Below are 22,812 nucleotides of genomic sequence, written 5' to 3' on the forward strand. Positions count from 1 at the left end.
TGAGTTTTAGTAGCCCTATATTTCATATGGGTTACAGATTGCACCTAGCCCTAAACTGCTGGCATCTGTCTCTACAGAAAATGAATGGGAGAAATCCAGCTAACCAAGTAGAGGAGCACTGGTAAGTCTCTCTTTCAGCTGTTCAAAGCACTCTTGACATGTTTGTGTCCATAGACTGTTCAACAGGCTGTTTTCCTTGATGCACACATTGACTACATCATGTAAGGGACCTTCCAACTGGGAAAATCCCTGCAGACACCTCCTGTAATGGCTCCAAAATCTTAAAAAATGACCTCAAGTCTTTAACTATTGTGGGAACTGGCCTCTGTTTCACTGCAGCTACCTTGTCTGGATCTGTGTCTATGCCCTCAGCTGAGATCTGGTGACCAACAAAGCACACGCGGGGCTGGAGGAGATGACATTTTTCCACCTTGACCTTTGACCCTGTCTCCCTAAGTCTCCACAACACTTTCTGAAGCCGTACCAGGTGGTCCTCAAAAGTCTGTGAGTAGACTAAAATGTCATCTAAGCACACAAGTCTGATCTGAAACACTGAAGCTGAAATTATACCTTCTTAGTATTATGTTAAAGGCAAACCATGAAAATATAACACTCTGCGTTACCTACCTGTGGATGTTCAAGAGCATTTGTGTTGTTCCTTGCCAAATCTCATGTTAATTGTGAAGTCTTCTGAGATGACCTTCGCGATGACCCAACAGTTAATCTAATACTGTATAAAATGGACATTTAGCTGGGTTATTTTTTGTTCTGTTTTGTGACTTCTGTCTTGTTTTAAACTTTTCTAACAACACCATATCTGCGTAATTGTCTTCCTGATTGTCTTCCTCCTCCTGCATTCATCAAGAAGACTTTTTCAAAACGTCTCAATTACAGTGATTTTGCCTAACCACATAATTGAGGATGCCATACTCCTCCACTGATTTGACATTAAAACTCTCTCATAATCGTGCCAGTAATCTTGGCTTTTTGTGTTATTGCTGCTGCTGCTTCTGCCACAATCCACATGTTTATTGTTGTAATTCTGTGTCTGCAGAAGGTTTCCACCATACACATCCGGATGTTACAGATGCTTCTCCACGCACATGTGTACATGTAAAAAGCCATTTAGAGACCTGGTTACGTGTATACATGGCCAAGAAAGCTGGGGATTGCAGGTTTCTCTAATCCCCTACCCCAATTACAGAAACCAAGATTCTTGTTTATATGGCATTTATGAAATCTGATAACTCCAAAAAGCTGATTGTGACTTGGTTGGAAATGCCGGATGTTGGAATTAACTTTAAAAATGGCAGGGTACATGCTATAAAAAGTGGAGAAAGCTTTCATTATTTTGAATCAACTCCATGTACAGATAAGATTATCATTCGTAAGGTCAGAAACACACATTTACTGCTGTCAAATCAAGAACCGCAGGCCTGCTACTGTAAGCGCCATGATTGGCTAGGTTCAGAATTGAATAAGGCTGAATTGTATTTATCCCATTTTTTCAGATCGGTTATGTTTACTTGCCTCACAAAGCTACTTATGCAACCACACTTCCCAAAAACAGAGCCCCAAAGCCCCTTTTGGCTATATCTGTTACACCCTGTCTGAAGCTTCAACAGCGTGACTGCACTTGTCAAACATCCCCACACATCAACATGACATGTTCCATCCACTGCCAATCTGTTAAGTCCAAACCTATTGACATGAAGCCGCAAACAGCAGATTGCATGCAGGATCAGCCAGCAAGTTTTCCATCCAGAACTGATGTTATATTTCTAAACATGACACACACTCTCTCTGCCCCATTTCTGAATACCCTTGGGCTATCTGGTGTATATGGAAGTTGCCTAATCAGTGAACAGGATGTGAAATGCACTGTCTTTAATGACACAGAAACATCAGACTTCTGCTTGTCTCTCTCTCTCTGACTTTCTAATGACTAATTGTGCAAGTGTGTTGAATCAGATGAAATACTGGAGTCTATGTTTAGATTGCATTTCAGTTTGGTCCCTTTCCGCTGAAGATTAGGAGAGGAAGTAAAGCCCACAGCTTCCCTTGGATGCAGAGATAGGGGGGGGGGGGGGTTGTAGGAAATTGAGAGTAAATGATTAAAATGGATTATAGCATTGTGCCTGATTGCCCAGACCCAACGTAGAAAACAGCGACACCATATTCCTTAGGGGCATAGAAAGTGCAATGGATGAGGTAGGTGGTGGATCAGAAGTGATAAAGATTAAGCAAACACATTAAAAGCAAGGTATCAAGGACAGTCAGATAAGGGTAGCCAATAAAACACAAGAAAAATCCTACCTTTGACAGTTAAACCAAGTAATTTAGATAATACTGGCAATAGTTGTCAGTAAAAATACTGATTTCATAAAAAATACTTTAACTACATACACATGTTTTCAACTGAAAACATGATTTTTGGAAAATCTACTCTGTGTTATATCATTCAACACCCAGTCAGCCAGCCAGAGACAACTCGTCTCTCATCAGTGCAATGCGTTCAGCTGAGGAAGAGCATTACACAAATGGCTATAACCCATTCAAATGTCTTATAGCACTGCTGTAATTTAAAGCAAAAATCAATACAATTCCCTGTTTTTTTTTTTGTAAGTTAGGCAGAAAACATCCAGTATTAGCTCACATAAAGAAAAACAGTCACACGTCTAATGCATAATATTAAAGAAGGACTGAGACTGAGCCTTTTATCTTCTTCATATCTTTAGTAAAACTTGTACTGCGAACAACATGATTAATAAGGCACTCATAATTGTTAATAGCTTATTAATAAAATAGATAACACAGTAAGTTCAGTTCATGTTGTAGACATTTATTGCTAGGCTATCCAATATGTTTGATATGGTAATCAATTAATCGTACATTAAGTAATCACCGGGCAGGACCAGGGTTCGTGGAAGCATTGAAATCTGACAGGTCAGCTGTCGAAAGCTGTCTCTATAAAGTACAGCCGTGGATAGTTTTCCTCAGCCCACAAACTTGTTGACTGTTGACACATTGTTCATATTTCTTGGTTGCTTGGTTTTAAAGGAAATGAAACACTTAATGGTTGTTGGCCATGATATTCCAAATATGCAGGGACAATGAGTACTGGTTTTGTGTCCAACTAATAGAGATTAAAGTAATGCCATATTCCTCAAAAGACATGTCATCTATTTAGATACATTCGATCGATAGGCACAGAAAATGCCTCTTTTCCTACGTTTATGACGATCCGACAGCCGTTCTGCAACTGCAACCCATTCAGTACTGTCCTCCCTCCCTCCTGATTCACTGTGATTTACACCTAAAGCAATTACTGATATGTTAAACCTCTCTGGTGTTGACCTACTCAGAATGACACGCGTCGACGCCTATAGCCCACACGGCCCCCAGCCGGCCATCCAGGCAGTCGGCAAGCCAGCCAGTGGGGTGGAAAGGATATAATCAAAGGAGGCCAGGAGGACGCTGACATCTGGGAGTCTTTGTGCTGTAGGCCTAATTAGATGCCAGGGTGAAGGGAGGAGGCGCAGCAGGATAGTTTGTGTGTCTGTGTGTGTGTACAACCCGGATGGTGGGGTGGGGGGGTGGGGGGGTTGTTTGAGGTGGGAAGGGGGGACTCTTTTTTAACATCTGCTCCAGGAACAAGGGAGGACCCAGCTGAGGTCACAGAGCCCCAGACAGCTCCAAACTACAACAGGGATAATGTGAGGGGATAACAGCTTAATGATAACACTTAAATCCATTGAGAGATCGCTGTACTGAAAACAGACTGTGAGCCTCATGGATAAATGGTGATAATAAGCCCAGATTGTCCATGAATATGGATTGTCATGGCTCAGATTTGATACTGTTCCTTTGTAAGCGGAGAAGAATTAGGCAGCTGTGCACTTATTTCAATCACCGGCCCTTTACTGGCACTCTTATCTTAGTTTTTTCTAAGGCTAAAGCCAGAATAATCCGACACATACAGTAAAGGTCCGCTAAAGAAACACTGTTGCTCCACCCTCCGGCTTTTGACTTGGAAGTGTTACGGAGACTGCTCTCTGCCCCAAGTGACAATACTGCCCTTTGTACCCAATACAGTCAGCCATTCACCCACGCATATTCTCATTTAACACTATGCAAAGAGTCACCACAAGTAAGAAATCTTTGTCACTGGTAAGTTCAAACAGAGATATCAAGTGGTTGAAGTGTGTGGCTCGAACTTTGGCCTTTTTCTAAAGAAACAAAACCTTTCATTGAAGAATAGCTGCAGTGGAATTTGCAATAAAAGTATTTCCTTTCTGTACATCTGAATAGCTTACATTTTCTCTTTGTTGTGAATTGATTTAGTCATGGGTTATACATTAAACTACACAATAAATGACTGAAGAAATATATTTAGGCATTTATATTTATATATAAATGCCCATCTGGGGGGAAAGAATGAGGGAAGGAGTGCCAAAGACTTGAGAGAAGGGGATTCCAGACGTGCATTTTGCATGAGTTTTCAATTAGCGCTCACATCTATTACAAACCTTTTGAAAACATAGAGGTCTGGGAAAGAAAAAAGCCTCTTGGCCAAATAGTGACTCGGACCTCTGTGATCAACACCATGCCGCCCCAAAAAAGAGCAATGCCAGGAAGTGCCAGGGCCTGAAAATGGATGGTTGGGGGATTGGACATTGATTGGTGCACCTCCCCTTGCCCCAGGAACCAATTCATTTTGTCTCTATGCCCTGCGCCTGCCTTGAATGAAGGAGAGACTGAAACGGGGTCAGCACAGAAGCACCCCCACGGTACAGAGCCCAGTTCTCTCTTTATTTTTCTTCTGAATGATTCATCCAGATTGCAATGTTCGGGGAGAAGAATGAATGACCGGGAAGATTATACGTTTGAGTCTCTCTTTTTAATTCGCCTGCTACACGGGGGGAAGTGGGAGGGGACATTGTGGGGGTGCTATTACTTTCCATTCATTGAGGAGAAAATTGAAGCATGCAAGTGTCTGATGTGGGGTTTAATGTGTGAAGAGAGAGAGGTCCATCTGTATTCTAACAGCACAGATGGTCGATGCTGATCGGATGTTTTGAGTCCCTCTGCTGGCCAGCCTGTCTGATCCTGCCTCTGCATGTGTCCCGGTACAGTTGGCACGACCAACTGTAGCCTGGCAGGGCCTAACATGGAATTACTGTGTCTGAGCGCCTCAAACAATAAGCCATATTTTACACCGGTTTTGTTTTTATACTGTCAGCAAAACCGGTCATTAAACTGAATGTTAGGTCTGAATGCTCACAGTATGTGCTCATGGTTCTGTCATAGTGTATCAGTGTTTATACCGTGCTGGTGATCATAATAAGTTAACTGTAGTTAGTTTTAAGTATTTATCACAAGGGTGTGAAAATGAGAGGCTTACTGTCAAGGCTGGTAGGTCAGTCTAACAGTGGCTTTCAAATGAATGTTGATGCTGCAACTAAGACATCCATATCAACACTAACTGTGATTATATTCTTAGTGGAGAAGTTTTAGATTTTAGTCACATTAATCAAGACCTGTCAGAATGCGTCCACATAATAATAGCCTTTTCATAATCATGCTGTACAAGCTTGTGTCTTTCAGACATCTAGCTGAAAAAGAATAAGCATGGAAGTATGGACTATGGCTTAATTGCACATTATTGTACCCGCAGTGTTTGCAAAACTAGGTAAAAATAGAAGCTTTGTCTACATAACTAGGCATCCATACACATGGTTATTTGCTTATGTCTTCAGTTTCCAATGTCCTTGTGATTATAAAAACACAAGGACAGCCTATACAGTCCTGAATAAACAACCAATGAGAACAAGCACAGCTGTCGAGAGTTGAGCGCAGAGTGTAGCTCTGCAACTAATGATTATTTTCATTATTGGTAATCTTTTCTTTAATAAATCTATTAAATCGTTAACATATAAAATGTCAAAAGAAGTTCCTAGTGTCCACAGATTGCTTATCTTGTCCAGTCAGAGCCTTTTCACGAGAAAAAGAGCTAATTCTCATGTTTAAGGAAGCTAGAACCAACAAACTCTGGCATTTTTGAATGATGATGAATGACTTTAATCATCTGTTGATTGATTGGTCATTTCACTAACATATCGTCATTGAAACAACACCACTTTGAGCCTGTCAAACACTGAAAATCAGGAAAGACATGACTAAGGGAGTGAAGCTGATCTTGTATATTTAATCGGTATGAAACTAATAGAGGTCCTCATTATGTTTTTACAGTCACAAAGCTGTGAGACATGCCGGCAGGACCGTGAGGCATTTGTAAATCCTGTGTTGCGTGTTTGCAAATAAGCAGACAGATATGTGACACCTAGTTTTGCATTTTTAATTGCCTGCGCTCATATTCACACTTACCACCAGACGCTCCAGTTCTGTCTTCTCAATGACGCTAGACATTTTTACAAAATTTACATGAAGCCCTCTCAGCCAGACTCTCTGTTTGAAGGTCACATTATCAATATTTGACTTAGCTTAGGCTACTTGTACAATAACGCCTGTCAAACATGACTGATGCACTCAGCACTCCTAGCTGAGAGGACTGGTTCTCTAATGTTATGCTATGCAAACACCTAAATTACTTCCTAACCAAAAAATATGTCAAACAAGATAAAGAGAAACAATCTGCTAACAAGAAAATGTGTTTCTCACAGACTTTTAGTCACAAAAATTCTGCCAGAACTTGTCTGAACGGCTTTAAATCTTGTTTTATCAGCAGTACTTAGCAGACAATTTAATGTGGGGGTTTAAAAAGGAAGGAGGGGTTGGAGGTCTAGTGGAAAAAAAGAGAAACAATGAATACAATGTCGTCATCCTGTTCATGAGGGGAGTCCCTGCAATTCCCTGCGCTTATCCCACCAGATGCGTGGGATGCTTTAATATACATCCTGGGAAAAAAAAAATCAACTAAGCTTCCTGTCGAGGGACCCTCCACCGCAACCCAGCGTGCTTCAGCCGGCGGCGTGACTCTGTGCTGAACTCTCTCATGATAGTACTTCAGGTAGAAAAAAAAAGCCAGAAAAATATACTCCAAAGGCTCAGGGGTGATGCAGCAAGCCAAGAGAGGGCAGAAGAATTTTCCGACCGTTATCAAAATACCCAACTGTGCCCCCCTCCCTCCTCCTCCCCCCTCACTTTGGTATGTGAACATCATGCGATGGATGGGCAGCTCACTAAAAAAAAAAAGAACTCACACATTTCATCGACAGGCAGCTGACAGCTTGAGAAACAACAGTGTGTTTGTGTGTGTTTATCTGTCTGAATGTTTTCCTTCCGCATGTCTCTCACAGTAAAGTGCTGTAGACATCAGTTTCCACAGCATTTGAAAAAAAACCCCAAACCCAAATGCTTTGCTTTCTATGGTTTTATGGGCGTTAAGGGCATTCTCGCCAGTTAAAGAGGTTTCCTCTGGTGAAGAAGTGGTTTTGTTTGCGTCGTCTCATTTTGTTTGTTAAAACTTTATAGTGCTCAAACTATTAATTGTCAGCCTTTTAATCTAAAAACCAGGCTTTGCTGCAACTAGATAATATGCTAATTGGCTGCATCTTTTGGATTGTGAAGGAACTTTAGTACTTTTTAAGATTTATACTACTTTTTAATTATTTATAGTGTTTTTTTTAATCATCATGTATCTGGTATTTTCAGTATTTCACTCCTATATGCAATTTAACATGTTTCTGTTTGTTTTTAGTAAGTAATGTTTATTTCGTTCTTACATGTACAATGTGTTGGAATGATAATAAAAACCTTGAAATCCTTGAATAGTCAGAGAAGCTGACTATTAGCAACTGTTTTACTTTTGTCCTCTCATTATTTTTTTGTAATGTTACAAGCAGTCCACATCTAAAGCTTACATTTCTTTTCTTTATGTTATTAAATTAAATGTGTCTGTGTTTGCACAGTAACCAAAGTTAGGCCAGCTAAAGCTGAGGCCATACTGATGATGTTATTCACCAATATCACCAATACGCATTTAATCATTTTGTGTGTCAAGAAGAACTGGAACTATAGGAACAAGGTTTTTAAATTGAGAGTTGTCAGTTTTTTGCACCCTTTTTTAAACTCTGCTTGTCTCATTGCAGGCCTGATTTTCATGTAAATCCTGCTCTGCAGCCACAGTTGCTCACTTCTCACAGACTATGAATGAAGGCAAAACCGCTTCCCATAATGTCAGAAGACAAACAAGCAGGAATCCAAACTTACTCTTCACCGGCCGGATCCTCTCCACTCAACAGGTTTCTAGCCAGCTCTGTAGCTCCCAGACTCTCAGAGGTGTTTTGGTTAGGAAGACAGCGTGATGATGTGGAATTTCCTTTGATGGCAGCTGAAAACATGCTGTCGTAAATTCCCCAGGAAGTGTTGCAGGGGGAAGCCACGCACAAACACACACACACAGAGTCTTAAAACACACTATCTGTGTTGCCAGTGCTGGAAGTCTGCAGCAACACCCAATAAGACTTGTAAATAGAAGGGAGGGAGGTGGTGGTTGTGGAGGGGAGTCAGGGAGGCGGGGTGGGGCGGGAGGATAAGGAGAGTGAGGAGAAGTTCCACATTACATCACCAGCAGCTGTTGACAGGCCTGTGTTTATTAACTAACTGCCAGGGCTGGAGGAATCACACCACATGCCTCGCGCTCTCACACACAACTTCACAAACGTTGACAAGACAAGACAACACTCACTTGCATCTAAAACACTTGGCTGACAGACATGCAGATATGTGCAAGTACCAACAATTTGGATGCTTTTTTTAATGCTTTTTTGGGGGGGTAAACACACACAAAACAAATACTGCTATGCTTGGAATTTCTTGGTCAGGGAGACAGTCCAAATTTCTATCTTGATTTCTTTCTTTCTCTTTATTGGGTGGTGTTACCTGTCATCTGTTTACACTGGCCGTGAGACTTGCTGACTAGACTAGGAGAGCTGTTTTCCTGACTCAGATAGCACTAACTGTAATGGTATTACTGTGAAGGGAGAGCTGCTGCTGCTGCTGCTGCTGCTGCTGCTGCTGCATTCCTCAAGTGTCTCGGCTTGGCAGAGTCCCCAGCCTCTTAGCTCAGCCTGTATTTCTCTCCCTCCCCTTGTCTGTCTCTCTTTCCTTTCTTGCCTTCTCATTTAAATGGAGGCACATGACTCTCAGCTTTACTGCCAAGTAGACTTCTTTACACCGGCCGGGAGCCACCAGCGCTTTGCTTTTCATTGGCCTCTCTGCAGGGCACTTCTTAGCGCACTGCATTCCTCGCTGCTACCCATCCTCATAGCCCGCAAGGCACAGAGATTTCAAATCAGTCTTATCCCAGGTTTTATATTTAGCTTATTTTGCATTTTCTTTTTGTAGATTGCATCAAACTCAAAAGTGCATTCACTTAAAATAAACTTTGGATTTGACATTTCTAAGGCTGCTGCCTGAGTGACAGACCCCTTCGGCTATAGCACCAACCGCCCACTGTTTGACATCCATAACCACTGTGAACAAATGCTCCACTTCAGCCCATCTCTGGTGCATTCCTTGCGGTCTCAAATGCAATAATTTCTCCAGTAATTCCATTCTGTTGTCGCATTCTTCCCCTCTAACCTCATTGCATTGCAACATTGTTCACTCACAGAGACGGAGTGAGACCGAGTAGGCTGACGACATCGCAAGACTTTGGGCCCGTGGAGGGCTGAAAGATAAATGATTTCATAAATTTCACTGAAAAAATAATTTTTAAAACAATTTCTGAGCTGTTTTGAAACTATAGGCAAAAAGCCAGTCCAAGCAAAGAACATGATCCCAGGTCGTCCTTTCATCACGAGCATTCAATTAAACTTAAATGTCAGGAGCTAATCGGATAAAAAGCAGCATTGTATTATACTGATTGGCATCAAACGTTATCAAGGAGAAGGGTAATAATATGAGGAGATTGACCATGTAATTTTCAGTTAGCATTTGATAATGGAAATCTTTGATTGCTTAATTGGAAGCTTGTGATGTAAAAACAAATGTTCCGAATCAAAGTATTGCTTTTGCCAGATAAAAAAAAAAATTAAATTACACAATCTGGCGAGCAGAAACTTTCAATTTGCACAGCAAATAATCTGTCTGAACATGTTGCGTTTGTAAAAGACAAGATCAATGTCAAAGATATTTGCAGCTTTTAGTATAAGTCCTATTTATACTATAAATGACTTCACTGTCACAGTTCTTAGCTTGAATTTTTTACAGGTCGCTTGTACACTTGAATGCCCTGACAGGTGCAGTTTGCTACCTGTACATCATGAGCATCTTGTGAGCGTGTGTATTCACGTGTGACCACTTGCATGTGCTCATCTTGTCAAGAAACACTTTAAATCCCCCTCTCCTTCCTAAATCACATCCTGCCTTCCATATCTTCCTCCTCCACTCGCTCTCATATGCTCTTATCTTGAAGTAAGGAGAGAAAAACACTTCTGCTCTTCGCTCTTATTTTTTATTTTTATTGTCAAGGAGCTCAACTCATCATTCTGGCATTACTGGAATCCTTTCAGGGTGCGTTTTTGGGGCATGAATCTAGTCAGTTTTATGGTATATTTGCAGAAACTATTATTTACCGGCTGCTGCGGTTCAAAATCAGGCTTCCATTTTGGTCAAACCCTTGCACATACATTGATGTGCATGTGTGCTTATGCCTTTAGAGTGCAGCAGGGAGGTAATGGCTAATGATCCTCGAATGTACGACTTGACCCGCGGCACATCCGGATCCATTCCACGCAAGAGGTCCAAACTCTTTGATGTCACAGGTCAGAGCCCTGCAGGAGCACTAAGGAAACGATTGGTGTGGAGAAGAGGAAAGACATATATACTGTGTAGCAGTTCAGAGAGGATGCAAGTAGACTGGTCAAAGCTTTTATTGTGCATGCTATGACTAACGGAAGCTCCGGTCCTTTCCATTGCAGCCATGCATATGCTTGGTGGAAGAAACTGTCACTCATTCAAGGACAAGACTCATATCATTTTTTAATTTTTGATGAAATTGTGCAGTTCACCCTGTTTTTTTCCATTTTTCCCCCACTGCCGTCTACACATGGCCAACATATTTAAAGATATCAGGGCTTGTTTTTCTGCTTTCATACTTTTCTGTAATTGGTCAGGTGTGTGGAGGAGAGAATGTAGGCTGGATTTGAACTTAATTCTCAGGTTCTTGCTTTTCATGTTTCACACAAACGAACAAAAGTGCAACACTGTGAATACATTTAGCAGAGACCGAATGTATGTACTGTTATACCCGTTTGAATGATTTTCGCATCTTGTCTCCCTCAGTGACGACAGGCCATTCGCCATTCCTTCAAGTGGAGCCAAAACAGCTGTGACACTTTGACCTTCAGGCACGGTCCATCTTCACGTCCTACAAACTAGTTTGTTGCAAGCATACCAGGCTTTTGTGCATTTCAACCTTTGTTTGACATTGTAATTTCATTTCAGACAAAAAAGTAACACTGAGTGGTGACATAGACAGAACTCAGCATCTTCACAACAGTATTCTCCTTAAAAATATCTATTTTACCATACTTAAAGACTCAAAATTGTTGCAGCTTTGGAACTGACTCAGTGACTGACTCAGAATCAGTGCAAAAGACAGATAGATAGATTGGAATCTTGAAGGTCCACAGGTCAAATATGGCAAGAACTTCACCACAAACCTCCTGAAAACACGCTGGGAAACAAATCGACACAAACAGATGCATAAATGGAAAAATATCCACTGCAGTATCACCCCATCTTCTTCCAGACGTGTTAGGCTGCTTTCTCATTCAACCACAATGCCTCTCTTTGGATTGCTTGCTGCAATTGTGGTTACGACCGGAGCAGTCATAAAGCAGTCAACTCTGCGGCTTGCTGCAATACTTACAGCTCCTTCGGTGTACCTGTTTTATGGAGATCCCTCTAACACGCATTGTCTCCTATCAGTAGGACATTTCAAATGTGAGTCTACCACAAACATCTGTAATAGAAACACCAGATGATCCCGAAGGTGTAGACGCACCACAACACTGTCAAGACACATCTGCCCTTCCTTTTTTGCAGATAACATGAAAAACTTTCAATTCTGCTGATAAGATCTCACTCATGATGTGGCTTGAACTAATAATAATGTGGCCCAAGGCTAATTTGCATACCCAGATGCTGGAAAACATATTGAATATGATCAGACTTGTGAAATCATTAGTTTTTGCCTCGCACCCGGTGCAGTTTTGAAGCTCCCTTGTGAATATTTGCTCCTCGGAGCAGGAAGTGGTTTGCATGGCCCACGCTATTTTACTGACATGTTGGAATGCCACATCAATGTTACAGTATTTGCAGCTGCACTGGGAACGCAGCGATGTCCCCTTTCACATCACTGCTCCAGAAAGCATCTTTATGATCATGTAAGTGTGGACTCGAGAGAGGAAAGTACAGTACATACGGTAAAGATTTCATCTTCCACAAATCAGAGAGAATTGTGTGGTTTGTGCTGACGTTGGCGACTTTGAGTCCACAGGAGAACAAGCTAAGGAGATTTAGATGAACCAGGATGTGATGCAGAATAGGAAAAAAAGGAAGAGACATTATCCGGCTTTGACTATGTCAGCCCTTTTGTCTAGTTAGAGATATACTGTAGCGATAAATCGTGGTTACTCCCTGATGTTGTTTTGTAGATTCACATAAGAGCTGGTAGTATTTCATATTTAATCAAAGTGCTTTTCACTGAGGGTTTTTTTAAGCAGCAAACAAGGCTGGGCATCCTGCCAAGTCTTTACCGTACAAATTGAGTTAATGTCATTGAATTATGGTCAATGATTCCCTGACGTGGGTCCTCTATTCGTCTCGTCTCCGTCCATCCCTTTGCTGTTTGCAGAATCGATGGCCGTCCAGAGGGAGCGAGGGACACACCATATCTTATGGCTGTCTCATGCAATTTTTTCCCCTCACCCTGAAGTAAGAGGATGGGAGAGTCAAACAAATAGGCCTTGTGTTTTCACCCCGTGTTTGTATGCAGTGCCACGGCCAGGCTTCCTGCCAAGTTCTCCTCCTCTTCCCCCAAACTGCGAAAGCTAAAGACAAACCCTCCCGTTTCTCTTTTTTCTCTCATCAGAGTGCTGGCAAACACAAAAGGAGGCAGAGGCGAGTCAGAGCCCTAGAGAAAGAGCCCGGGTGCACGTCCCCATGAACGTGCCCAGATTAAGCCGAGGCGATGATGAAGACCACCGGGCAGAGGTGAGGGATGAGGAGGAGGATTTGAAGAGAGGAGTGGGAGTGGTTGTTATTTCACGGACAAGACTCTGCGCCCTTTGCCATTAAGCCAACGCCAGCTGGGACAAGGAGTGGCATCCTTCGCTTTCTCTCTTTTGGTTTTCTCCCCATCTCTAATGCTTTCAATGAGAGCATTGTATGAGCTGGAGGAAGGATATGAGGTCCCATTTGGCTGTCATTGACATGTAAAAAGAGTGTGGTGGTGACAGCTGACGAGATCATGGGCCTGTAATTAGCTGAGGATGTAGGATAGACTCTCACCCCTCTGTGTCAAACGCACACACACACCCTCACACAGGCATACATGTACCCATAAACATGTACATATAAAGATATAAAGGATGAAGTAAAAAGATGTATAGTATAAACACAATGCTAAACTGCCAAGACTTGTTTGCCTGTAGGTAATATTATGAGTTATCTATTAGTCTACGTGTGAGGTTTCACACTGACACAAAACTTCCCCGGGTGCTATAAATCTAAAAGCGTGAACCATGTGGTCTGGCTTGGGGTGGCCCACATGCTGTATAAAAAAATAATAATAATAAAGCCCTGGAGTGCTCAGGGGAGAAGTTTGGATGCACAACTGAGACGTTATTCCATGGGAGACACAGGTGTGATAAGCCGACTGTGAACAGCCGAGTCTCATCACACCTCATAAATTACAACCTGTAGGCCTGCTGAATTTGGAATGTACTCAAGTGTCTTAATATGTTTTTGGGGTAGATATGATGGAGATTAAATTCACATTAATACAGTTTAACTGCCTTCTTAATAGCAGAACACATTTACAGGCTGACACTCAAAACTTCATACATAAAGGCTCACAGCTGGAATGATATGCATCATAAATCACTTCAGTACTAATAAGTACATTTATCACCTTATCTAAAAAAAAAAATACCACAAATCTTATTTTCTTGCTTACCCTTAGTGGTATTGAGCTACACAGCTAATTTTGGCTTTATTTTCCAAAGTTTAAAGGTGCAGTGTGTAGAATTTAGAGATGGAATATAATATTCATAAGTATGTTTTAATTAGTGTATTATTACCTGAAAATAAGAATTGTTGTGTATTCGTTTCCTTAGAATGAGCCCTTTATATCTACACAGGGAGCGGGTCCTCTTCCACGGAGGCTGCGATGTTGCACCACCATGTTTATACAGTAGCCCAGAATGGACAAACCAAACACTGACTCTAAAGAGGGCCTTTCACGTTTTTCACAAGTTTTGCGGCCACTATAGGTTCTCCTACAAGCTTGGAAGGGTAGGGGGAGGGGAGGGATGTTCATTTGGTTGCAATCTGCAACTTCACCACTAGATGCCACTAAATCCTACACACTGTACCTTTAAAACCTGTATTAACTGATTTGTTTTAGCCACTTGGGGGCAGCAGAAACAAGCTGTAAACACAACACTGATATAATTACCTCCTAATAAAGTTGATATGGTGAACCTTTTGCGAAACAGTTGCCTATTTACGTATTCTTAAAATACAGAATTGTGTTTCCGTCCACTTGGTGAATGTAAGACCTATTTTCACTGTCCTTTTATTGTTATTTTTGTCTCAACAAGCTCCTAAAGGAAATATGTGGCTCTTTAGAAGCTCAATGCTCCACTATGTTCACAAGTTAGTTGCTAACTTTGTCTGCAGATTTGGTGCTGGGCAGGAGGTGTATGGCTGCCTCCCACAGCTGGAAAGCCTTTACTGTCAACAGATTAGATATGGACTGTTTCCTCTGTAGAAAGTTGTTCCTTTGTAATTTCACTCCAGCGCATAACTCCCCCTAAAACCACAAATTGTTGTTTTTGCATTTCTCTTTCCACACAATTTAAACAAAAAAGATACAAATCAGTCAGCTTTGGAGGTGTTGGGAGCCATATTTTTTTTTTCACTTTGGACAGAGTCACTCTTGTGCTCAGAGAGAGATTGATATCAATCTTATCATCTCACCCTAACCCAAACATTTAAAAACTATTACTTTAAGTATGAACAACAGTCAGAATATGATTTGATGCTGATCAGTTCTATGTTAAATTTGTGATTTTAAGCTTTATAGGGTAATCAGAAAGATAAATATACATCAAAAACAACATTGACCTCAATCCATGCTGTTATGCTATTATCCTCCGCTATCCAAAGGGCCTCTTACTGGAGGATAGTGTATGTGTGCGTGGGGTCAGAGGTACCAACAGACAAGTTACCGTGGTGATTAAGCTCCTCTTTCAAGCTTGTGCCTCATCTGAAGGTGGGCCCTCTCTTTGAAACAGCAGATCTGGGCTTGTGTCAAACCACCACAAGGGTCTCAGCGCTCCCTCAAAACCCACCGATGACAGTAGCTGTTACGAGATGAGAGGAGCCATCCCACTGCAGAGGACATCGACCTGCGAGACCTGGCTCTCTCATGGGAACCTGTGGAAGGTCCATGTGGGTCCTCATGGCCCCCCTCCCAAAGCTGGTGCCTCTTCCATCACCCTCCCTGGGCTTTCCAGTGAACCCTTTGATGTCCTGGGATCAGGGCAGCAGTGGCCATGAGGGCCTGTCAGCCTGCAGGGGGAGATACCTTGGAAAGTTACTCACCATAGAGCACTGGTAAAATGGAGATGGACAAAGGAGAGGAGAAGCGAGGTTTTGCATCTTTGCATTTTTCAAACCATTGGTGGTCGAAGTGTTGTCATATTAACTTAGACTCAAAGAAGAACTGGGAACAAGGTAGCAGTTCTTTTGTGCAGATTATTATAGTACAACTGATGCAAAAAAATCAATGTGCGTGTGCCATTTTATTTCAAAAAGTGCAAAAAGTGACAAATGTTACAAAAGGTCAACATTTCGCTCAAAGGACCATCGTCGGCACAACAGAGACAGTCACAAGAAAGATGCAGACAAAGATGGACATACATAGACTGAAACTGTGATGGGAGACAGATGGAGACAGACAGTGCAGGGATATTATCAAAGGTTTCACCAGTCTGACCTGTAACATGTTTGAGATGGAGGGACAAGGACGCTGTTTGTTCTTTAATCTGCTTTCTCATACCGAGTTACCGCGGCCCTCGTGGGAATCAGTTTCAGACTGTCGCAGACTGACTGTGGTATCTCACACACAACTCTGCTTCTAGGAACGAACTCCCATTTCTGAGTGAATTGATCAAGATGGGCGCGCAATATTTTGCATGTAGAGATCAAAGGACACACTGTAAATGCTGATATTGGACTTTGCTGTCAGCTCATCAGTCTTGTCTATTGTTTGTCTCAGGGAGGTTCATGCAGATGCACCATCTTCATCTTCATCTGTCACTACTATAACACTGATGTGACTGGTGCGCCCCCTTGTGACTAAACATATCAATTGTCATAGCATCCTTGACATGACTTTGGTTCTTCAAAAAAGGAAAGAAAAGACAGTTTATCATTTCATATTAATTGATTTTATTGAGGACACAATTCCATATGGAGATAAAAAAATATCCTTAGGTTTAATTTTGAGATAGTAAACACACAGTCATGTAGTAAAAGGTAAATCAGACAACAGTGTTATGTTTGTGTATCCCATACAAAATTATAACAAATTTTTGGCAATAATAAAAGTGGAGTGGACTGCCTTGGAAAAAGCGCTATACTTCAATATCCATCACAGCTGAAATATAGTTTTTGTAGCTTATCAAGTATCATTATGTTGATATCCTGACTTCTTAGCACAGACATCATATAAAGAGCCAAATTAATATCACAGTACATTTCACAAAACAGAAGAGCAAAATCAAGAGATTGAGTTGCTTTTAAAGCTGAGAACAAAAAGGGTTCCATTATGAAGTGTTACCAATAAAAAAAAAAAAAAAAAAACATCTTTAGTAAAAGTGCTCTTGGTTGTGTTTGTTATATTGTGCGTTTGTGTCTCATGAATCTCTGTCACCCTCTAGTGGTTGTAAATTGTGAAGTTGCACTAGTGAACATGTTTGCAGACGGGTCACATCACATATGCTCTGGGTGGTTTTGCAGACAGGTGATGAACTCTTTCACCTCTTTGCCCTCGAAGCAGATCTGGTAGACTGCTGCAAACAATGGAAACCTTTGGGAGAAAGCAAATATGCAGACAAATATTAATTTACATAAACTCAAGTATCTGTCAGGCTATACTGCGCTACTGTTTTCACTTATTCTGCTTGACTAAACCTCTGGCACGTGGTAATACTACTGATAAATGTGTAATTGTTATAGCATAACATATTCTGACTGTGATTCTTATGTATTTTATCATCCCCGTGAGGAAACCTGTGTACTGTTCAACCCTTATCATATTATATTTATTAAGAGTAACAAAAATAACAGCAGAGTGTCAGTCAAGCACAGTCCTGATAAGAGGTCAATCATGCAAAGTAAGTGAAAACATCTGTGTGAGTGGGCTATGCCTGTGTATATTGTACTTATCACATAATTGTTAATATCAGTAATACAGATTAATTCATTTGTACTCCATTCATTCAGAATGTAAGTCCAAAATATTATTAAATTGCTTAATAATCTTGATCACAGTATCAAGGAACATAACCAAGATTGAAGGATAGGTTCACAATTTTTAAAGTCTGTCTTAAAACAATAGTCTGGTGTCCAAATGAACTTTGAAACAGGTTTTGCTTGCTGAAATCATTATTGCTAATATTTATTCCTACTCATGCAAACCTATAATACAATGCAACCTTTGGGTCATTTGAAAATAATGAATACATTTCCAAAGGATCATCACAATTCCCAAAAAACATCAAAACATATAATCTAAGAGATTATACTTTAGAACGCATAATTAGTGTGTTTGAATTGGTCCAAAGTCATTCATGTGGAAACTGATATTAAATCAATTTTTGTTAAACTTGCAATTAAGTCTATCACTGCTGGATAAATCTCTCTGTATTTCACAGTATATGGAGTTTTTAAATCTCATGTTGAGCACATTCACACGCTGGCCGTTAATCATGCAGCTCTTCTAGACTTTCCAAATGTTATCGGACAAATGGATCAAATTCTGATAATGAAACAAGTCATTTCACAGGGGTTGTGTGACACTAAAAACTATTTATCCACCGTTTTACAGCTGCAACAGTAGGTTATGGCCAGCATGTACTGGCCATTAGGCATACTGGGACAAATCCCGGTGGGGCATCAGAAAATACACTTTTGGGCCAGTGGACCATCAAAACACATTTTGATTTTGGTTTTTACCAGCTCTCTCTGTGTGCCTGTCATTCAGGGTGCGTGTGAGAACATGCTGCATGCCTGTTCTGACCAAATCAGGTGTTGCGGCACACTGCGGCAGGGTTAAGCGGAGGTGTGTTTGGGTGTGGACGTATTTGTGCTCTATAACATAACCGCTGTGAAACAATCAGAAAATAACGTTTTATTGATCTGACTCACAGGCTTTCTCGTTACCACCGCTCCCTCTCTTTTCATTCTCTAGCTCGCTTGACCACAGCTGCTGTTTCTCTCGTCTTTTTTTAAAATGAGTCAGGAAGCTGAGAAAAAGTCTACTTTTAATGTTATCAAACTAAGAGAAATGTCCTCCTCTCATCCTAGTAACGTCTTAGTATTCAGGCAATCCCAGCTGAGCGCCCCCTTTTACTCTCACTGCCAGAAGGAGGAGACAAAAGTCCAGCTTTAATGTGTTGGATGTTCAAATAATAAAAATAGCAAAAGGAGAATGCATGACTAATGTAAAATGGACATATGAAGTTGAAGTCATCAGTGTAAACCAGTATTTTTGCTGTAAAAGTGGACTCACTTGCTGACCATGTCCCTCTTTTGAAGAAGTTTGTAGACCTCTGCTGAGGTCTGTGGACCCTGCAGCTTCTGACCGTTAAGCATTTCTGCCTCCAGCTCAACAATAGACTGGGGAACCAAACATACAGACACAATTTTAATGTTGTTTAGTAACATATTTTAAATATCTCAAAAAAGTAGCAGTGATTCATTCTGTCACCTTGGATGTTTTGGCGAAGGCCTCCGCAACTTTTCGGTTTCGTCCCCCGTAGCAGGTGGTAATGAGGTCGGCCACGCCGCAGCTTTCCAGGAATGTGCCAGAGCTCACTTGGCCTTTGCAGAACAGCTTGGCGAAGGCGACCATTTCCATCAAACCGAGCCTGATCACTGCTGCCTTGGTGTTGTCCCCAAAACCGAGGCCGTCACAGAATCCAGCCCCTACTGCCACAATGTTCTGGCAGGACATTAATAAAAGGACACACATAACATTTAGCTTTCGAAGACTCCTCCTGCAACCTCTAACATCCTGTATTTATGTGGATTACCAATTTATGGGTTTGATTCTTTTCATGATTCATAATATGTGGATGTCTTTACCTTCAGAGCTCCACAAAGCTCCACTATATCACTCTCCTGTACGACGGTGATACGAAAATTGGGAGTCTGAAGCATCTCTTTGAAGATATGGCCATTTGCCTCATTTGTTGACCCTGTATTGAATATAGTTTTGCAAAAAGAAACTCAATACCGGTGAAACAAGGAAGTAACACTATGTTTGCTTTTCTAACCAGTGACCACAACACTGCTTCCTCTTTTCAATCTTCTGCATGTAAGCAATGCAAAAAAATCATCTAAAACCACTGATGACAATCACGAAAACGGTGACTAACCTATAGTGGTTTCACAGAACTTCTCGTCTGCTACCTCACTGGCGATATTGGCCCCCATTAGGACGCTGACCTCGATCTCTAGTTTCTCTCGGATGATGTCTGAGATGAGCTTCAGTCCGTCTGGTCCTTCGTCAATGCCCTGGATGACAGAGATGGTTTCAGATCACCACGCGCTACATTTAATACCACAACCGCTAGCTGACATAGAGTAGCCTTGAGGTAATGGATATGTATCATTGTGGTAATTGCACAACTGCAAGGCCTCATGATGGTGTGACAGCAGAAAAATAAAAGAGCATAATCAGGTGACAGTATTTCCCTTTTTTCCCTGTTTAATGTCAAGAAATCAGACATGAACAACAACGACAGGATCTCACTTTGATGAGCGATATCCCGATGGTCCCCTCTGTGATGTGAGGCTTAATCTGATCACAGAGTTTGCTGATGAACTGGTGTGGAATTACAAAGACGAGGATCTTTGCGCCCTTCACGGCCTCTATGATGTCTGGGACGGCCACCTTTTGGGGCATTGACAACAACAATAAAGTTAGACCTTACACTGTGTCAGATCATATGGTAGTAAAGTTATAATTATCATGTTGATTAATTTTATGGCAGAATAGAGGTAATAAACATCGATAACAACAACACGATACAATACATGAGAAATAACCATAAAAACTTGAAGAATAAATGTGAAAGAAACTTATAGCTCTAGAAAGAAGACCTTTCCTTGATTTACCATTACTGTTTGAGATCACAGAAAACAAACCCAATTGTTGCTTCTTGCAAAATATCTCAACACGACAACATGCCGTCTACATTCTGTGTGGTTATTTACAAGGACATGATGAATACACCACTGAAACAATAATAGTGTGTATCATAATGGTTCATATGGAATAAAAACTGCCTTTTCTTAAGCAATTTGTCAGATAATACATGGTTTCCTGCCATTAAATATTTTTTTTATATTCTGCACTTGATCATTGTGTAATTGGAGTGAACAGTCAATTGCACTCATAAAACTGATGACACACTAGATATGTGGGTCAAAGTTGAGTTATGTTATCAGTGCTATTCCCTACTGTACAAACTGTGTTTCAAGATAGCGCTCAATTGCATCACCTGTTGATGGGCTTAGTAATTCAAGATAATGCCACTCAAACCCGCCTTTAATTGGGACACTTACCACATTCCTGGGCAGCTTGTGACCTGGCAGATACTTAACATTTTCATGGTCTGTGTTAATGATCTCCGTTAGCTTCTTCCCATCAATTATTTCTTCGTAAACCCACATGTTCACTATTGGGTCGAACCTGTTGGAGGCTTTGACATTGTGCCCGATGATTTTAGCAATGGAAGAGCCCCTAGAGAGGGAAAGGACATCAGACAATCAGGAAGTGTCAGCCAATCCAAACAACATTCAAAGACCTTCAAGAATGAGCAGGAACCTTGGGGAAATAAAAAGGTCTGTATGGTTTTGGGTAAACCTTAATTAACTGAAATTAATCATTCTGCAGAGTAGCTACAAACTCTCTAGACACACTGTAATAACCTTTTGGTGCCACAAGAGATAAAAACTTCTATTAAATGTACTATAAGACCATTCAGTACTACTTTTGGCCACTAGAATAATTCATGTTCAACTGGTTTTCTATGTGAACTAATATAAAAGCGTGTGCATGTTGCAGCCTGTAGTCTGATTCTTCAGATTGGTATCATGCTGCTGTCAAAACAAAGGCGGGCGGGATCGACAGCAGCTAGAGGTTATAGTTTTCCCTTTTTTGGCACCTAAAAGTAAAGACCTTGCAACGATATGCCGGTAAGAATAGGATGGTGTAAACCTGCTAGATTGCAAAATCCGCGGTCCGTTCAAACAATGTGCCACGATATACTAAAATAGCGTGTTTGTTTATGGAAGATGGAAATAAAAGACCGATGAAAAGTTACCAGTTTCCAGATCCGACGATGCAGATTTTCTTCCCAGGCATTTTGAAAGTGGATAGTCCTCCTGCTCGGCTAGACTGAAGAGCCTGTTGTTCTTTTCCCCCCTCGTCCGTAATAACTTCCTCATACGCCCCATAAAATGCTTGATTCAGCCCTCCCCTCGCGCGCCACGGATACACCTCTTTCCTAAATGGGAAACATGTAATTCTGCCGTCTTGTAACATATGCACTGATTTTCCAACATGTAGATACGATCTCTTGTTATAAAACCGAGTCATCAGCCTACGGGGTGTGTGCAGGAAAGACAAAGGAAAGCCTAATGTATAACGTATTAATGTTTTGCCGGTCATTTGTTATTAAATATTGACGGGAAACACGCGAACCGACCAGGCAAGCTATCTTAATTAACGTCATATAATTGACACTTCCGGTTTATATGTTTTTCAAGATAATGCTCACAATAGAAATGTACCAATAGGCTTATATCAGCCTGTCAATAAATACAATTTACGGTCAAAATTGTATGTCGAAAATGCGAAAAGGTAAAAGATAAAGATTTAAAATATTTTTTTAGATAATATTTTTTGTTGTTTTGTTTTTGACAGTAGCTCATAGATAACAAAAAAGGTACATTTTTTAAAAACTAAGCCAAAACTGCTTCTTGGCAATACATTTTTTTCTGAATATTATTATCATGCTAGTGAATGCAGTTACATATATCCACTCCTGTTTATCTCATATAAAAAACATAAATATTTGCAGTCAAATTTCCATATGTCAAAAATATATAAAAATTAGTATACTTAAAATTTATAGACATGTTGTGAATATGTATTTATTCTGTTGTTTTTATTCAATTCCCTGTAGATACAATTAAAATCTAAATTAAAAAATTAAAGAACTTTGTAAAATAAAAATGCAAAATTTGTGTACTTCCGGC

The 22,812-nt window shown here is 40.8% G+C and overlaps 2 protein-coding genes and 1 long non-coding RNA gene across 5 annotated transcripts in view; 1 reads left to right on the forward strand and 2 right to left on the reverse strand.

Annotated features, from left to right (window-relative positions):
* LOC121891792 (nck-associated protein 5-like) overlaps nucleotides 1–8,396 on the reverse strand; it is a 136,125-nt gene extending 127,729 nt beyond the window's left edge. Inside the window, exon 1 of the mRNA XM_042404358.1 lies at nucleotides 8,233–8,396. Within this exon, the coding sequence (XP_042260292.1) occupies nucleotides 8,233–8,363 (131 nt within the window). The 5' untranslated portion in view covers nucleotides 8,364–8,396. The remainder of the gene's footprint in view (nucleotides 1–8,232) is intronic.
* LOC121891794 lies at nucleotides 30–16,994 on the forward strand. 3 transcript variants are annotated; one of them, XR_006094157.1, is made up of 4 exons: nucleotides 30–121; nucleotides 373–504; nucleotides 13,124–13,245; nucleotides 15,552–16,994. It is a non-coding gene; the product is annotated as an uncharacterized LOC121891794 (long non-coding RNA). The 3 variants fall into 3 exon arrangements; XR_006094158.1 differs by having other exon boundaries at nucleotides 15,555–16,994; XR_006094159.1 differs by lacking the exon at nucleotides 15,552–16,994 and adding an exon at nucleotides 8,112–8,264 and having other exon boundaries at nucleotides 13,124–14,304.
* Nucleotides 16,694–22,288, reverse strand: LOC121891793 (glycerol-3-phosphate dehydrogenase [NAD(+)], cytoplasmic-like). Its single transcript, XM_042404366.1, has 8 exons — nucleotides 21,876–22,288; nucleotides 21,115–21,292; nucleotides 20,300–20,440; nucleotides 19,923–20,061; nucleotides 19,630–19,742; nucleotides 19,253–19,486; nucleotides 19,055–19,161; nucleotides 16,694–17,350 (listed from the first exon to the last, which is right to left on the reverse strand). Exons 1-8 carry the CDS (start codon nucleotides 22,220–22,222, stop codon nucleotides 17,254–17,256), a joined length of 1,356 nt encoding a protein of 451 aa, XP_042260300.1. The 5' UTR covers nucleotides 22,223–22,288; the 3' UTR covers nucleotides 16,694–17,253.
* Nucleotides 22,289–22,812: the final 524 nt, after the last annotated feature.

The sequence above is a fragment of the Thunnus maccoyii genome, chromosome 24 (assembly GCF_910596095.1).
Source record: "Thunnus maccoyii chromosome 24, fThuMac1.1, whole genome shotgun sequence".
In the NCBI taxonomy this organism is placed as follows: Eukaryota; Metazoa; Chordata; class Actinopteri; order Scombriformes; family Scombridae; genus Thunnus; species Thunnus maccoyii.

What these genes read in the sequence shown, in the direction of transcription:
- LOC121891793 (XM_042404366.1), bottom strand. Translation starts at nt 22,222, where the DNA reads ATGACCGGCAAAACATTAATACGTTATACATTAGGCTTTCCTTTGTCT. An exon ending in ATCGTCGGATCTGGAAACTG is followed by an intron (nt 21,293 to 21,875) that starts GTAACTTTTCAT and finishes TTCCCTCTCTAG; the next exon opens with GGGCTCTTCCATTGCTAAAA. An exon ending in AGCTTTGTGGAGCTCTGAAG is followed by an intron (nt 19,487 to 19,629) that starts GTAAAGACATCC and finishes ATGTCCTGCCAG; the next exon opens with AACATTGTGGCAGTAGGGGC.